General features: G+C 40.5%; 1 protein-coding gene across 1 annotated transcript in view; it reads left to right on the top strand.

The window, feature by feature from the left end:
- Positions 1 to 18,306, top strand: part of LOC113008764 (transmembrane O-mannosyltransferase targeting cadherins 2) — a 66,452-nt gene that overhangs the window by 17,479 nt on the left and 30,667 nt on the right. Inside the window, exon 2 of the mRNA XM_026146479.2 lies at positions 12,370 to 12,985. Within this exon, the coding sequence (XP_026002264.2) occupies positions 12,370 to 12,985 (616 nt within the window). The remainder of the gene's footprint in view (positions 1 to 12,369; positions 12,986 to 18,306) is intronic.

An 18,306-nucleotide genomic window follows, 5' to 3' on the forward strand; every position in this document is an offset into this window, starting at 1 on the left:
GGAAACCCTATAAAACTCAGCATCCATTGCTCCTGTGTTGTGTTTCACGCTGCGTCTGCTGTTGGGCACAGTACCAAACTGTATGGCATATTTATTGGGTGAGGCTTAGTAGAATTCTATAAATTTTGCAGTAGGGCTCCCATCTTAATGTATACAGGATAAACACAACTCTGCATAAGCATTCCTGGTGGTCTGTGGGTGTTCATGGAGATGTAAAACTGTAATTTGCTGTTGAATTGAAAGGCTACACTTGAAATGCTAGCCAAGCCTTAGTCTCTATTGTTTTTCTGCATAAATGCATCTAGTCATTTGTACAACAACTCTATACAACTGGTCTGCAACATACTTAAACTGCTATTCTTCAAGGATGAACAGTTGCACAGCTTCTGCAATTCAGTCCGGTAAGTTAACCCTAACCCCTTTCAACATAAAGCTTTTATTTGTGCTGTGAGGGCTGGCCACTTTAAATCTCAACCAAGTCTTTCTGTTCACTGCACCTGCTCTGCTCCCCCCATAGAGATGTAAAGCATTAGATTTATTAGCAATTGATTTCTCATAGCCTTCCCGGTGGTGAGTCTGAGGATTCATCACAACCTTTTATTGACATCAGCTCTCAGGAAATGCTGCAGGGGCCCCAGCCACCATTTTTAGCTGAGGTGGCAGTGGAGGCATTGTAGTCAGATCACTTCGATTTTACGGGACAAGCGTAATGGGAAGTGATCAATCAATCACATAGATGGAGATAAAGACTGGGTAATCAATCTGCTGAAAAACAGACGAGGGAGTAACACTCTCAATGATTAGGTTCATGATCTTTTTACCACTAATTCCATATATTGACAGTGGGTTTTATTCAAGACTTTGAAAGTTTTAAACAAAACTTTGTTTCAGTGTTTAAAACAGTGAACAGCTCATCATTGTATCAAAAAAGTGCTGAGAATTGGATCACATCAATTGGTTTATAATAGTTTTTACTGTCCGTTGAGCATGAACAGAAGATACTTATTTAACGAGCAGAATGGAAGTATTTCTTGGGGGTTCAGTACTTGTAAAAGGACAAAGCCAGCAAAGTTAATTACTTCCTGGCTCTAAACTAAAGCTAAACAGACAGAAATAATTTTCAGTAAGTCTGAGTCTTATATTTCCCCAAATCTGTCACTTTGGGTTAAGATAAAAGGTCTGCACTCATTTAACCTTACCAAAGCTCTGTAAAACTTTTTACTGTGTTTCTCATTAACATATCATTGGTTGCCATACAAGGTAATTGCCTTCCACTGGGAGCAACATGGGGTTCAGTTAGCCACAGCTACCAAGATCGCATGGATAAACAGACAAATCATTAGACCCAGTTGTTGTTGATAGTATTTTCATTTGATTTGTTAAGTATAATAAAAACAGAAAATAATGAAACATGTCATTTAAGACAAAACCACATCTATAATTTCTACATAAACTGAATCATCAGCATCACTCAACCAGTCACGATATTTGCAAGAGGCATGAATTTTCACATAGCTTCACGCATGCTTTAGACTAAAGTCACTTTTCTCATTGTTATATCAAATTCCCAGCCTTTCGTCACTACTTTTCACACTAATCAAAACCGATATTACAAGGTTTGAACACTTGTGAAACAATTCTGATATACATTAAGAGACTTAAAAATTGGACAATTCGTGTTCAAGGTTTATTTAGGGCATTGACTTAGGGCGGTGCACTGTTGGGTTTTAGTTGTGCTGCTTATCAGGAAACCGGCTTTATAGGAAACATGAAAGCAAGTCCGTTCCCTGACAAAAGAGAGACAGCCAACTTCCTGATGTTGAACTCACACTGTTTCTCCCTCTTTGAAGCTCAAAGCCCCCGGAAGAAATCTCTTGCTCTGACTCGCCAGTTTAGGCAGACTGAGGATGTAGAGGCGCCTTTATCCTAATCAACACTGAGTTGACCTGAAGCTAAAACAGCTGGACTTCAGTGATGAGTCATAAGTGAGAGCTTACGATTAATTGCAACAATTAAATCTGCAGATAGTTATAATATTTAATTGGGCTGAGACCAAATGTTGCAGCGCTGATCTCCAGTTGTCCATTAGGTGTCATCACAGTTTATACATGACATAGCAAATTAGTTTATCTGTTTTTAGAGTGAAAGCAAATTTGAGTTATTACTCACTCCCATTTCTTGTTGTTGCATATTGAAGCTCTACTTGGAACCTTTTTAAGATCCAACCATGCAAAATGTGATTTTTTTTTTGCCATTTTTTAAGTGGTCTTAAACTTTTGATCGGGACTTTATATGAACTCTGAACCATGTCCTTAAATAGTTACTCAAATTTAGCTATTCATTCAGAATAGCTAAATTCACATGTATGAGGCATATACTGTAAGTGGCTACAGAAAATAATTAACATAAATGAGCAGTTCAGACAATTTGTAACTCAAAAGATTCCTTGAAGTGGATGGGCAGTTAAGGGATGGACAGCTTTGCATTTGGTCCATGGTATGTGGACACAGGAGTGTATGAATGCAAAAACAGTATGTGGATGCAACTGTAACTTCTTTACAGCCTAATTATGTATGTCAGTGCAACGCTGGGTTGCATTGAAGTGACAGATATTTGTATAGTGTTTTCAATAACAGAGATTGAGAAAGACCAGCCTTTCCTTTACAGTGTTTGTGCAAGTTTTGTTTATATACAGCTGTTGGGATAGTGGGCTACCTTTACACAATAAACAATTTCCTCATAAACACTTGGTCAAGAAGCATTTCCTCAGAGTAAACATACATCCACTGGAGGGATTTGTGACCACAGAAATGGCTGCAAATATGCACATTTGCTGAATTAATTGAAGCTATTTCACATTTACGTGAAGAGTTAAAATCAGTCATCTAAATGGTCTGTTCATTCAGCTGAATGTGGGGGTTTTTTTCCACCCAAGGGAAAACTGCTGGGAGCAGCATGATGGGCTATTAAATCAATGGAAAATATAGATCCAACAAACTGAGCGAGCAAGAAAAAAAAAAGTCTGGTACCTTGAATATAAAATAAGCTTCCTCTTGTGTCTCAGGTTTTCTTTCAAATAACATAAAAAAACAAATGAAAATCTTGCCAGTTTTCAGAGCCCAGTTTGTATGGAACACCATCCAGCAGCTGTTTATCACATTTAGTACATTTCAGTTGATTGAAAGAAACAATTCATTATCTGAACTCTGCATAAAATCAGCCAAATTAATATCAGATGTTGCCTCACGCACAAGGAAAAGGAAGAGCCTCTGAAAACCTTTGCACAAGTCTTTCACCAGGCCACTGGCTGCATGGGTTTTATGAATGCTATCTTAGACATTTATGCATTTTTTTCCCCCCCCCTCCTCCCATATTCGTGCCACACTGGCGTGGGACAAAGTGTGGGAAATTAGCGGTGCCACTTCTGGCATTGTTCTGCGAGTCGCGTTGATGACGTGTGATGTTTAAACACACGCTTAATGCTCACTTCCTGACCTTTCAGATACACAAACTAAACAGATACAAAAGTTGATAAAAAATGACGAATGTCTTTATTTTCTCATTGAGTCTCCAGCATAAGAATTTTATGAGGAGAAAAATTACGGTTCAAATAAGAAAAAAGTAGGTTTACCAGGGGTAATTACTTTAGGTAATATTGAGAACGGGTAATTATGAACTGTGGGTTCTGATCCCCCTCAGCATCTCACTCATCTTCATCATCATCTCCTCATAGTCTGTCATCATGTTGTGGCAACGTACTCACAGGATTATAGCAGATCATAATCAGCCAGTGAATGACTTGGGGCAAGCAAGCAAACATAATGACTTTATACTAGATTTTTGCAGTTGTTGGGCAGAAATTGTGATAAAATGGATTGATTATCTGTTCTACTAGCTGCAGTTAGCAGTGTAAAATGTTTCAGCAGATAAGGATAAAAACATCTATAAAAACATATTTAGAGATTATCTGCATCACCAACTTAATGGACATAAATTGCTGAAACTATAGTTTTGGTCAGATATTTACATACACTCATCAAGGGCATGAATATTCTGGTAATTTTCACAGAAGTTTAATGTTAGCCTGCTTTGTATTTAGAATTGGAAAACCCAATTGTGTCCAGGTTTTAACTGTCTGGATATTGATTTGAGGTAAAGAAGAGCTTTGAGGTTTTCTACCTTCTTAATTATTCCATCCACTTTGTGCAGTGTACCAGTACTATATGCAGCAAAACAGCCCCAAAGCATAATACTACCATAACCATGCTTAACAGCTGGTACAGTGTTCTGAGGTTTGAAAACCTAAACTTCACTCGTCTTGTCATTTTGGCCAAACAGCTCAATCTTTTCTCCACACGGCATTGAACTTGTGTATGTCGGCTTCTGCAGCTCAAAAAAATAAAGTCACACTTGTTCACCCAATTCTTTTTTTTTTTTTTGAAGTTATTAAAGTTGTATGTTGTCTGTTCATTCCACCCTGGAAAAAGAACAGTTCAAAGGATTCATTAAAAGCCCCAAATTACCATGACATTCATGCCCATGATGAGTGTAGGCAGTTAGAGCATGTCATGGGAAAAAGAATCCATGACGAACCAAAACTCTGAACATAACCTGCTCCAGACGAGGTTATGCGCTGCTGGATCAGGACACTGTGTTGTAGAATCACAAGTGAGGAGACTTGAGCACACATACATATAATACACAGACCTAAATCAGATTAGTTATTGACCTCAACCTCTGTGCATGTCTCAGAAACTCAGAGCACTATATGATCACCTTCTAATCCTGTTAGCATTGGATTAACACACAAGCTCTCTGGACTCTTTACATCCACCCATATACAAGCCCTCTCTTTATCACACTGGCCTTTATCCCACTGTATGTGAGACTGAATTGAAATGAAGATGAAATCAATAAGTGGACTTGGTTGCAGCACAGTAAAAATGCTAATAATTTTAAGAACTCAAAGGTTCCCAAATCTATTTATTGACAAGTGTTTTTATCAGCAGTGTTTTCAGAAGCATATGTCAGTTTAATAATTCAAATACTTCAAAGCAAGGACGATGCAGAGAAAATATACAGATTAAGCTCAAAGTGATATTAAAAGAGGTTTATTTTTCAATTCATTTTAATAGACTATTAGAATCAAATAAGTTAAAACAAGTGAGTCAGTGAACAGTTCATTTGATATTAAATGTAGAATTGACATGAAAAATAAACACGGGCATGAATGAATTAACAAAGAAATGACTTTAATAGATACTTAAATTTATTTGGGAAATAAAGTGTTGAATGCAAAGGGAAACTAATATTAACAAAAGAAATGAATACTACAAATATAAATTCATGAATTCATATTTTTGAAATGAATTAATGCCATATTTGGCATATTTGTTTACTGAGTTAGTTATTCATTTATTTCAGATTTTGGCATTTGTGCCCCTCCATAACAGTAATTAACTTCAGAATGAAATGGGTGCACAAACACATGATAAGTCTTGCAGCTCTTATTTGTTTACAGAGATGGCGGCTCTCTAATTAAACCCTCCACCTGTACACATTTTCTGCTGTGCCTGTGTGATATGAATTTTCTTTGTCCCCTCCATTGCGGACAGTTTTTCTCCTCGCAAAGTTTTAATTATCTGCATTCCTGATACTTCTGCATAAAGCCAGCAGCATCAGCGCCGTGTTTACTTCAACGGTGCGCCAGACCAAGATTAGCAGTGTGTGAATAGGCCGGTCTGCTGCCGCTCTCTGTCTGTGAGTTTAATTAGCTCTGAGATTGCTCAAGTAAAGGAGATGGGAATTTAATAGATCTTGGCCAGACAAGTCATATTGTAAAAGGTTTGGTAGCGAAGCAGGATCTGGAGCAGATAAGGCTTTAGAGGCTGATGGCGAAGATAAAGAGAAAGGTGGAGGACAAAAGAAATGAAATGGAGGAAATGGAGAAAGTGGTGTTGACTTTATATAAAGCAGAAGTGAATTTTAAAAAAAAAATGGGGAAATGGATCTGTATTAATAGAAGCAAATGGAAGAGAAGTGAAAGGAAACCGAACCAAGAGGTGATGATATCCATGAAATAATGTCTAGGCCAGTGTCCATTAACAATCCTGTTTTATGATGATTGGCTAATCCATCTCGTTACTGCTGTCGTGGAGCAGCAGGATGCACTCTGCTCAAAAAGCCTGTAATTCAGCCAGTTCTGATTATGCTAAGTGATGGCAGTTTATACTAGACATGTTTATTACAGCGGAACAAGCTTGTACATGCTGCAGACGTACGAAGCTGGACGAGAGCCCAAATATTTAAAATAGGCTCAAGTGCAGCGTTTTGCAATGTTGTTAATAATGTTGTCCTTTGAGTAAAGGTCGCAAAAAACATGTAAACTAATGATTTATTCACCCAGCACGCAGTGGGAGAGAAATCTGTAAGCTGAACTTTAAAAGGTTGCAGTTAAGGAAACAAGTTTTGGATGGGATGCAGTCTGTTTATCTTGGGATTCAAGATTTTAGCTGATGTCCATACAATATGACAACACATGGAGCTCTTGAAGCCTCGACCCCTACAAGGAGGGGATCCGGTGGCTTTATTGTGCTGGGCTCTTTTTCGGTCTTACTGACATAAATTTCCTCATCAGATGGAGAGCATGTGTTTGCAGACATCTGCCTGGTCTGCAAACACAATTTTTGTGATGCCAGAGACACTACACTACAAAACACCACCATCAGTTTTCAGGCCAACCTTAAGCAAACATGAAATAAAAAGCGTAACAGGAATGACTACTCGACCATGGTGTCTGCAGCATATCTGCAGCTGAGACAATTTCTAAGGGTCACTGAAAGTGATTACAAAATTGTTCTCAGTGCTTACTTACAACCCTGAAACTTACTTTGAAATCACAACGATTTACAAGTGTACCTAGCACTCCTGGAATGCTCCCTTTTAGTACTGAGGAGTGCATTTAAAAAAACATACTAAATATAACTAAAATATCCTAAAGTCACTCTTGCAATAGTATTTTTTGTAAAGTGTAATACTGCAAAGTAGACCAGAAGCGGGGTGTTTTATTTTGAAAATTGTCAGGATGCTCCTGTGTATGTCTCCTGTTTTCCTCATCTGTTCTGACAGAGCATGGGAGCCTCTTCTGGGATGTGATCTGACCTTTGAGCAATTGAGTAAATGCTTAGAGTTCTTTCTTTAATCAGTGAACTAGCTCTGTAGACCAAGTTTGTGCACCTCGTGACTTTGATTGGTTGTTAGTGACAGTAAATATAAATCCTTAAGCCGTTAAGGATGTTACGCATTTTATTGCACTGTAGCAAAGGGGCAAAATAGTAAAAAATGGTAGTAATATCTGCTGGTATGCTATATTTGTTTTTTTAAATACATTTACTTTTAAATTCAATCTTCTTAAAGTTCAGGAATTTGCTTGTCTTTTAACTGGGTTTTGGTAAAATTGTCATTTATGAAGTTTATGCAGGGCATAACTTATAATATATTGAAGACACTTTAGAATAAATATTTGTGAAATATTTGTATTTTTCACATTCAGTGTAGGAAAAAGTCTGTGTGTCTGTAGGCAACAACAACACATGAAAAACCAAATGACTGGTGGTGAGATCACCGCTCGGAGAGGTCCATTTGCATAATGAGAAAAAAAACATACCCAAACACTGAAAGACAGCCAATTTTCTTTCCACTAAAAGCAGCGGACAGGTGAAAGTAGACCTCACCCCATCACAAATTGATCTAAAGAGGGGGAAAAAAATCCCTGCTCACCAATGTGTCCTTTCAGACAATGTGGAAATCCCTCATTACCTCCCCCCACCAAAAAAAAGGTGGGGGGGGGGGAAGAAAATTGAAAAGCCCAAACCCCGTCCTGTACTTTACGGATTGTGAATAGAGTGCCCTGCAGCCTGCCTGCCTGCCCCACATACGGCGTTTGAATACAAAAGACCCCCTTCTGTAAGAGCAATCACTCTGGGAGGCCACTCTATCTGCACCGCTGCAGAGACGGGCCTCAATGAAGCCATCAGCACAGGCTCTCTTGTCACACAATCTCACATGCGCATGCACTCGCAAACACAAAGAACGGACATGTCGCATGTAACCATTTATTCCTTTGCGTGCGCATGCACAGACCCGTTGCCAAACTCTCATGGGTAATGCATTCTTTTCATCCTCCAGTGCCGGGCAGGAGCAGGGAGGGAGATGAGTGGTTGGCGCTGATTTGAATATTTAAATTATTTATCACCGCAGAGTTTTGAGACCCGAGACATGGAGAGGGACACAAGGGAGCTGGGTGAGACTGAATCAAGCCATGTATGGATTTCATGGTGTGCTAACTAAGCGCCCAAAGGGACAGGATGGGAAGAAGCGTGAGCAGAGTTGCAGATTTTCACGAACAAAATATTTATTCTGCTTCAGTAAATTGCCAACATCTTTTAGGAGTGTTTTGGGATAAGCATAGAATGAGTTGCAATGTGAGATTACTTTAAAGACTTGAATTTTGATAAACTTGGGATACATTTATTTTCCTTGTATCCTCAGTCCTTGCTGTCCTCATGCTCCACGCTATGCTGGGACTGTAAATCATTTCTAAAATAACAGCTCAATGTGGAACTACAGTAAAAAAGGAAGAGGCTTTGTAAACTGCATGATGTAATGCACCGCCTCCTTAGAAATATTATATGCTGTAAGTGAGAGCCTGAGAAATACACAATGCTTTTCTCTGACAGAACAATCTTGGGAAATGCAGGAATTTACTACAGCTCACGCGATGACAGGACTGAAGGCTTAAAGGAAAAAAACATTTAAATTAATTCCTTCAGCAGTTATTGTTTTGAGACTGGATCTGTAGGCTAATGGGTTGACTTTTTTCCCTCTCTTTGCTGTCTTAGTTATTCTTTTACTTTTATCTTGTCTTCTATTACAGGCCGACATCTCGGTCTTTTTCTCCCCTGTCCTCTTTTTTTTTTTTTTTATAAGCTCAGCTCTGAGTTTCAGTCTGTAGACAAAGGAAGTCCCCAACTGGCCTCCTTTTGCTGTTCCTTTCCTTCCCGAGTGTGCCATGCACAAACACAGAAACATTGCAAAGGATGATCAAACCCAGACAGAGAGAAAGCGGGGGATACTACTGGGTCAGTGTTAAAATCCTGGAAACGCAAAGCTTTTGCAATCAACCTCACATAACCCAAGCTTCTCCTAGTGATATTAAAATAATATATTCAGCCTGTTTAAAAAAAAAAAAAAAAAAAAAAAAGCAGCATTGTCCTCAGAGGATAAGAAAAGCTGGAATGAATCTGCTTGTTGTCATCACCCAGCTGCTTTTAATTGGCACGTCAGCCCTGAGATCAGTAGATCTGGCTATCTTTTGGTTTTCTCTATGTTATAAATTAAACACAGTTTACTCTTATTTCCTGTTCCAACAATTAGTGGCATATTTCTTGTATTGTGGGCTTCTCTGTTTTTCTACATCCACTATAATTTGATCTACAGTAATATTTTCTTTGTCTGCTCCAGTCACCTCGTAGGTACTCATTAGGCTGCATTCTCGACAGCATGCAACCCTTCTTTGAAAACCACACTGCCTCAGTGATACTTGACATTGCATCAAATTACTATCCATCAAACACTCGGCAGATTTTTCAGTGCAGACACTGGTGTTCTGGTGTTTTCAATCCCCCTTTCATTTATTCAGTGCATCAGTCCTGCTTTTCAAATGCTGCACTTATTTTTATGGCTTAGCTGGCTGTAGGTAATTTTGTTTCATTGTTGTAAATGCAATATCTCTTCCATGTGATGATGGAAGATTTGGCACTTGAACCCAAGGATGAAGTGATGAAAGGTCAAAGTCATCTTGAGTGGGTGTGGGGTGTGGGCCCCGGCACACGCTGGTCACAGGCCTGGGTTGCGTCAGGAAGGACATTGAGCAGAAAATCAATGCCAAATCATATATGCGAGCCATCAATTACACATCCATACCAGATCAGTTAACAACAACCGCCTTTGGTACAGTTGATCAGTAGGATGCCAGTGGAGCGGAAACTGTGCTCCGAAGACAGGAGGAGGAGGATCATGGGTAGGTGTTGTCAGAGGTAATGGGTAAAAAAAATAAAGGCCTTTAAATGTAGGGACTGAAGCTGTGAATATGCAAGGACTGGAAGTATTGATGAGGTGGATGAGTTTAAATACCTGGCTTCAACCATTCAAGCCAATGGACTGTGCACAGGAAAGGTGAAGAAGAGAGTGCAGGCAGGGTGGAGTGGATGGAGACAAGTGTGATTTGTGACAGAAGAATGGTAGCAAGAGTAAAGGGGAAGGTTTACAAGCTGGAGGTGGCAGAGTTAAGGATTTATGATTTTCATTGGGCGTGACCAGGAGGGACAGGATTAGAAATGTATGAGAGGAACGGCTCAGGTTGAGCAGTTCGGAGGCAAAATTGGAGAGGCAAGCTTGTGATGGTTTGGAAAGGTGCAGAGGAAGGATAGTGGATATATTAGACGAAGGATGGTAAAAATGGAGCTCCCAAGGAGGAGGAAAAGAAGAAAGTCACACTGAAGGTGTTAGGATGTAGTGAGCACATGAAAGAACAAGGACACGTTTTTTTGTTTTGTTTTTTGTCTTCAGTGGTGACATTTTATATTGCACAATTTGAAGAACAAGTCTGGACAGAAATTGATATAAATTATATGTTGAATGGTTGCTGTATGCATGCAGCTGTGAAGCAAGAATAATTGTTATCTGACATGGCTGTTCATGGTGGGAAAGCAAATGCTGCAAAAAAAAACAAACTGGAAATGCACCGCTGCTTTCCACGAAAAGAGGGCTTCTCTCGCTTTCTCTCGATCGTGGCTCAAGAGTTGGGAGTTCGCCTTGTAATCGGAAGGTTGCCGGTTCGAGCCCGGCTTGGACAGTCTCGGTCGTTGTGTCCTTGGGCAAGACACTTCACCCATTGCCTACTGGTGGTGGTCAGAGGGCCCGGTGGCGCCAGTGTCCGGCAGCCTCGCCTCTGTCAGTGCGCCCCAGGGTGGCTGTGGCTGCAATGTAGCTTGCCATCACCAGTGTGTGAATGTGTGTGTGAATGGGTGGATGACTGGATATGTAAAGCGCTTTGGGGTCCTTAGGGACTAGTAAAGCGCTATATAAATACAGGCCATTTTAGTCAATGGGAAAATAACTCAATAACTCAGAACTTTGCACTGATCTGGTGAAAATGCAGTTTTATAAAACTGAATTATATAAACAAAAATTAACTACCTGGTTTATTAGGCAAATCACATTTTTAGGACTGACTGTTGCGTTGTCATTTAAAAGATTGATTTCTATATCTGCATTGGTTGCTGTGGTAACTGATGGAGGAATCTGTGCGTGTGTGTGTGTGTGTGTGTGTGTGTGAGAGCGTGCGTGTGTGTGTGTGTGTGTGTGTGTGTGGCTAAGTTGGTGACTTTGTAGTTATGATAACAATATTACTGACTTATTGCAGTGAGCAGACCACAGTGACAAATGATTTCTTGGAAATTTAATGATTACAGAAAAAAGTAAATAAAAATTTAACAAGCCATTCAGTGACTTTTATCATTTGACTGACTAAAGTTTGTTAAAGGTCAGTTTGTTCAAGTAAGTGTCTGGAGATGTTTTGTGACAACACAGACTTTTATTAAAGTGTATGGAAAATGTAAATTTCACTGCAGTTTCCCCTCTGTTACTGATTCCTTTGTCTTTATTTTGTGGTCTCACTTTTTTCCTGGCAAACACTTATAAATCTGCGGAATATCTACGCAAGCTTTTTCTTTCACTAACCTGGCTTCGAGTTGTTGTTGTTGTAGCAGCGATCCCATTCATCAGTCTCTGCTGTGATCTTCATTTGTTGCCGTCTGTGACTGTACACGAATGCTGCTCATGTCCCTCAGTAATGAGACGCTAATTACGAGAATCCGCAGAACCTCGGGGGTGTTATACCACCTGTCTGTGTGTGTGTGTTTGCAGGTACATGTGACATATGCGCATGCTGCGTGTGTGAGAGCTCAGCAGCGTGCACGTCTCTGTGTTTAATCAAATACTCTGTGGTGTTCTCATTGCATTTGGCTATTAAGTTTCACTTATGAGTGCATGATTAGCAAGATAGAAAACTTGGTATTCCAAATGACTCCTATCTCCGTGTACACAATTCAGATGGATGCTACGTAAGGGCTTCTGCAAAGAAATTCTTTGTTAATACACGCAGTTGAAAACACATTTTAAAGAATGTTGACCTTAAAGTTGCTTTAATCTACACCCATACTTGTATGTTGAAAATGTTGGCTCATAGCACAAAATATCAATATTAAATCAATAAACGCCTCATACCTATTCCTTTTGTTCTTTCAGCCGAGCCATCAAGACCAACCAGGACCTTCTCCCTGAGACTCCCTGGACCAACATCCTGTATGACGACTTCTGGGGCACTTTGCTCACTCACAGTGGCAGCCACAAGTCTTTCCGTCCACTCTGCACCCTCTCCTTCCGCCTCAACTACTCCCTGCACAGCCTCAACCCTTGGGGCTACCACTTAATGAATGTGGTGCTGCACGGCCTGGTCACAGCCCTTGTCACAGCCTTCAGCCGGCCGCTGCTGGGTGGGGGATTGTGGAGCCTTTTGGCAGGCCTTCTTTTTGCCTCCCACCCGATTCACACTGAAGCAGTCGCTGGTGTGGTGGGAAGGGCGGACGTTGGTGCCGCTTTGTTTTTCTTGCTGTCTCTTCTCTGCTATGTGCGACACTGTGGACTCCGACCGGTGCCACATGGGGCCTTCCAGAACAGGCAATGTGGTGGAGGCTCTGTCATCAGGTGCTGGGGCTGGATGCTGGGCAGCCTGTGGTTTGCAGCAGCCAGCATGCTTTGGAAGGAGCAGGGGGTGACGGTGCTGGCTGTGTCAGCTGTGTATGACCTCTTCGTGTTCCAGAGGCTCCGGTTTCGCCAGGCACTTCTTCACCTATTAGGAAAGGTAAATGAATTCTTGCCGCCGGGGGTAAATGTCTGTGTATTTTCACTGGCTCTTGTTTTGGCATCTCTGCGCACCCCAATTTCCTCTTCCTTCCCTTAGAGGTGAGCCTCAGCCTGCCAGCTGTTAATGGTTCCTGGATTAGGTTTTGTGTGTGTATTTAACAAGGTTTTGTTTGTGTGTGAATTGTGTGTTTGCCTTTCATTAGTGGTGTAATTAGGAAAGCTGTTTGCTTATGCAGACTCCGTAGTTGCTGCATGAAAAATAAGCTTTCCTCATTCGCCTGCTAAACAGGAAGATTGGAAGTTTTTCACTTCCTTACAATGCTGCCACCACCTTCAATTTGCTGCAGTAAATGGATACACATTCATGCAAGGAAATCTAAATTAGGATCTCGGACTCATATGCGTGGATACATGTGCATTTGAGGAAACGGGGCTTGGACAGGAAAAAGCTATTTCAGGGGTGAGTTGATTTCTCATTTGAAGGTGACAAAAGGTATGTGCAGAGAAGCAACAGCACATCCTTCTCAGGTGTATTTGGTTATACACACAGTTAATACACAGATGTACACACACAAAGATAACATGTGCTTCCTCTGCAGGGAAACCCGGCATGGCTCAATTCCCCCCCCCCCCTTCCAAAGTTAAGTTATTTAAGGAAGACAACCTTGACGTGGTGACTCATCTGATTATGGGAAAGAGTGTGTGACTCCACACTCCTCATTTGATTAGAGAAGCTGCTCTTCAGCCAACATGATGGCCCTTGTAAAATGCATAACTAGTGTAATAAAAAGTCCCCTTGGGTTTACTGTACAAGGACAGTCTCACTCTAAATGTGCATGTGTCTGCATGAGGATCTGTTTATAGTAATCTCTTCTTGTGGAAACATCTATAAATACCTATGTTTGCTTGAAGGTTTCTGATGCAACCTTGTACAGTTCATCTCAAATGTCTTGTGGCACTCTCTGTTATGTATAGAGTGTCAGCACATTCGTGTCTTCTTTATGCTGCCAGCATTCCAACGAAAACACATTCGTTACCATCTTCTTCAGGAGTTGTTTTTGGGAGAATAAATAACCATGACTGTTATAAGAAGTTTGCAGTCAGTGGCCCAGAGAGATAAGAGACCAGAGAAGTCATAGTCTGCTTCTTTACTATGTTCTTGGCATGAGAACCTGGAATTATATGTGCTTTCACAGCCAGTAGACCATAGTAGATACAAAAAAGCACCTGCCTTTCAAATTGTACTCAGTCATCTAGTATAACAAGTATTTGCATATGCTGATGGAGAAAAAATAGCCGTAATACAAGCAAAGATACATGAGTGAAAAAGAAAAAACCTGGTTTTAAAGGGGTTTGTGCAACATTGCCTTTAGAGAGTGTGAAAATGATCTTTTACGTTCTACAGAAAACATATATTTTATCACTTTTTTTTGTTCCAGACTACAATATTTCACTTTGTATGAAATAAAAACAAAGTAAGAACCAAATGGGAAGTTTATATTATATTTATGTACATAAATTGCCATATGTAGGCCATTTTTACAAGATAAAGACTTTTTAAAAATGCTAATGTGTAAATGGACTGTAGTGTAATTTGAAAATTTGGAGGACTAAGAGTTGCTGGACTAGCTATATGGTGCTATATGGACTGCTTAGCAATTTGTTCACATCAATAGGTAAGCTAGGTAAATTAGGTAACGTAAGCTAATTTCATCTACTGAAGCTAATCGATCCAAGAAGTGAAAATATCCCAAAGAAGCTACAAAGCAGGACATACGTGGGTCAGCATGGGGTCAACCGAAAACCAGCCTAAGCTGGACTTGTTTCGGCTAATGTTAACCAAACATAGGTTATATAAAAGATGCCCTGCAGCTAGAAGTGTTACACGTTATGTGGATGAGGACCCAAAGACTGGTGGAATTTCTGGTAGAAAGGGTGAAACATTTATTCAGGCTAGCTTTAGGTCCTCTGAAAAGACGAAACGCAAAGTCCAAAACAGGAACTGAAAACTGTAAAAATTAAACATAAGGCTAGGAAAAACACTGGGGCAAGATCACAGTTACTCTGAAAAATGACTAAAGGGAGGACAGGAATACCCACACGCACAAAAGGGCAAAAGTCGAGACAGCTGAGCGGAACGAGACACAGCTGAACTAAATCACAGAAGATAATACAAAGTAAGCTAAACTAAAAGCAAATTACATGGAGCAACTAACTATCAACAAAAGCAGGAAAACAAAAAAGGGAAAATACAGACACAAGAGTGAAGCAAAGACAGGAGACTTACTGAAGCAAAACAGTCAAACACCAAGGGAGGATTTAACTCTACACCAACTCAGAAAAGAACTAAATATACTAAGAAAGAATTCCACAAAGCAACCATGACATTAAACAAACCACTGTGTGTATTTCAAAGCTATCTGCTAATGCTATCAACTTTGGTGAAAGCAGTATTCATAAATTGTACTTGCTAATTAATGCTTGATAACAGATGTAAAAAAACAGTGTCCTAAAATTGAAACCCATACTTCTCGGTCACTCTGTACCACAGAGAGGGCTATATTAGTTGTCAGTTAGCACCACATTCTTTGTGCCACGCTATAAACGCTGACTTGTTTTTGGAGTCAGCCTCAAGTGGAAAATGGTACTGCAGGAATTGGTGTTTGTGTGTTGGCTTTTTTTTAAGCCCTAGAGGTTGCTGCATGTACCCATTTCTAACTTTGAATTTGCAAATTGCGAGCCATCTAATGCTGTATACAGTCTTGATTAGACACTTTCGGCTTATTCACAGAAAGCTTCCAGAGCTGACTTGAAAGTTTAATGTTATTTCAGCCTGTCGCAACCTGTCTCATAGCTTCACAGACAGAATTATGGAAAGTCAGATTTTATTGTGTGTTTATCAAGCTGTGTAGCAGAGATATTAACAGCAACCTGCACCTCTTTGCCCACACACAATAACCCTGGCCAGCATTCTTGTGCCAGCCCATCAGGTCGGTGCCAACCCCCCAGCAACTTCTGTTGCCTCCGGCACATCTGGCTCATTTATCAATCTGGCAATGCCCTTGTCTGCTGGACTAGTCACAGTTATCTTGGCAAAGAGCTCGTTACGTGCTGGGGCCAGCCGTGGGGGCAATCATTTCCTCCATTATGAGCCAGACGTCTCGGGACGCATGGGAAAACAAGGGAGATGGATAAAGTGAGAGAAAGAGCAAGCGAGGGAGAAGGAAACTATGCTCTCACTTCCTTTCCTTTATCTATTCTTGGTTTTTCTTGCCCACGGTGCCCTTAAAGCACTTTGGGAATGGGGGGTTCTCCTGTTGCCACTGAGGCTTAATCAGTTGCTATTGAATTGGATAGTATCTTAGGTGGAGAGACTGCAAAGACGTGCTTCAGAGAACAATGGTGCATATTGTGATTTTGTCTGAATACACGTTTTCATGCTTTCTTCCAAGTGAAGTTGAATAATACAAAATCATCAACATCAAATCACCTGAATGAGCTGCTTCACAGCAGCTATGAACAAAAAAGGAAACGCTCCAAAAGCAGCTCCAGTGCAGCAGAGGGGACAGGTGTGTTTCGACCAGCACTCCATTTCTCATCTTGTTAACTCTCTAATAAGATTGAGATGAGATTTCAAATGAAACAAGGTAGGATGGAGGGAGAGTTAGGTGGTGATAGATGGAAACAGATGAAGGTGAGGTGTTAGAGCCGCGGTGCATTGAGAAAACAGAATGAGGCTTATATCCCAGACATTATGTCTTTGTTTCGCAATTCTGGGTTTGTCAGTTGCAAAAACAAGCATGTTGACAACAGGCCCAAGAAAATAGTTTCTTTTTGTTTGTATCAGGAAAAGCCAAGGAAAGCCAAACATTTCGTAAACCCAGGGGTTGATGAAATGTTTGGCATATATATATATATTAGGGGTGCAACGATACACAAAATTCACGGTTCGGTTCGGTTCGATACTTTGGTGTCACGGTTCGATATTTTTTCGATACAAAAAAAATGTTCATGCCTTTTTAATTTGTCATTTATTAAAATTATAAATATATATTTTAACTCAAAAGTACAGTTTTTAAATTTAACCCTAACCCTTGTGCGTGTTTTTTATTTTGACAGCGAATGCGCACCTGCGGACCACTTATGTGCAGCCCTGGTTATTTAGCTCGTCATATTGCAGCCACAGAAATTCTTTTGTCCATGAAACCATAAAGCTGCACTTTCTTTTTGCCTTATAGTCTGATTTGTCATAACTTCTCCGTTTTGTGGTAAGCTTTTCTTTGGCTGTCACTTCTTCACCCTGACCTGTCTTATTTGGCTCAGCAGAACTAAAATATATATCTGTCTGTGAAGGTTCTCAGTCATCCAGGTCATCGTAGTCAAATATAAATCCTGCTGCTTTTACACACGGACTCACATAAGCTCAGCGATTCTCTGCGCGATCAACCTCTCACATGTTTAAGCTGCGGGAGATTTCACTTGTCATGTTTGCATAGTAAGCTAACAATTAATAAGACGATGTCAGAGGAATTGGTGCACAAATTATCATCACTCACAGATCAGTGCTGTCGCTCTCTATACACAGTTCGCGCGATTGCAAAGTGAAAGCAAAAAAACAAGCGCAAATTCAAACGCGATTTCAATATGTCACATATTGACAGTGGCTCACCGATGCCAATGACATAATTACCCAGCTACATTTCCGAAAGAATGCAAAAGCATTGACATATATTTTTCCTTCCTACAATAGCTCGACGGGCAGGGCAGAGATAGATTTTGGTACCCCGACTGAAAAAATCGCTAGCCCCGGGACGTTGCGAGTCCTGTATCTGATTGAGGAATCACTCATCTTTGGAAAAGAGAGTTTATTACAGAGAAATGTCTCTTTCCAAAATAAAAGCTATACTATCCACTTCTTCTGGGCTATATTCTCAGCAGCATATTAAACAGCTGTCTAAATGACTCGGCTAAAGTTAGTAGCATGCTTGCTTGTTTTTTTTTCTGCTTCCACTTGTCTTTGCACTAGGATGATGTCGGCGTAAATGTGCAGTCATATTCGTTGTGTTCCCACTAGTGCTTTCAGGTTAATCTCGTTGAAATGACCTTAACGCCACAACACGGCAAATCTCCGTTAACGAGCTACCGCCGATCGCCCCGTGCATGGGGCTAGACGGCTAACACGTTAACGAGCTAACTGCGCTAACACACTAGTTCCCACCCATGTAATTGAGCATTGCATGGCACATCCAACATACTGTTTTACTTTAGTCCATGACTCGCTTACCTTCAGGGTCATACGTCACATGAAAACCAAAATAA

The sequence above is a fragment of the Astatotilapia calliptera genome, chromosome 17 (genome assembly GCF_964374335.1).
Source record: "Astatotilapia calliptera chromosome 17, fAstCal68.1, whole genome shotgun sequence".
NCBI classification, from domain to species: Eukaryota; Metazoa; Chordata; class Actinopteri; order Cichliformes; family Cichlidae; genus Astatotilapia; species Astatotilapia calliptera.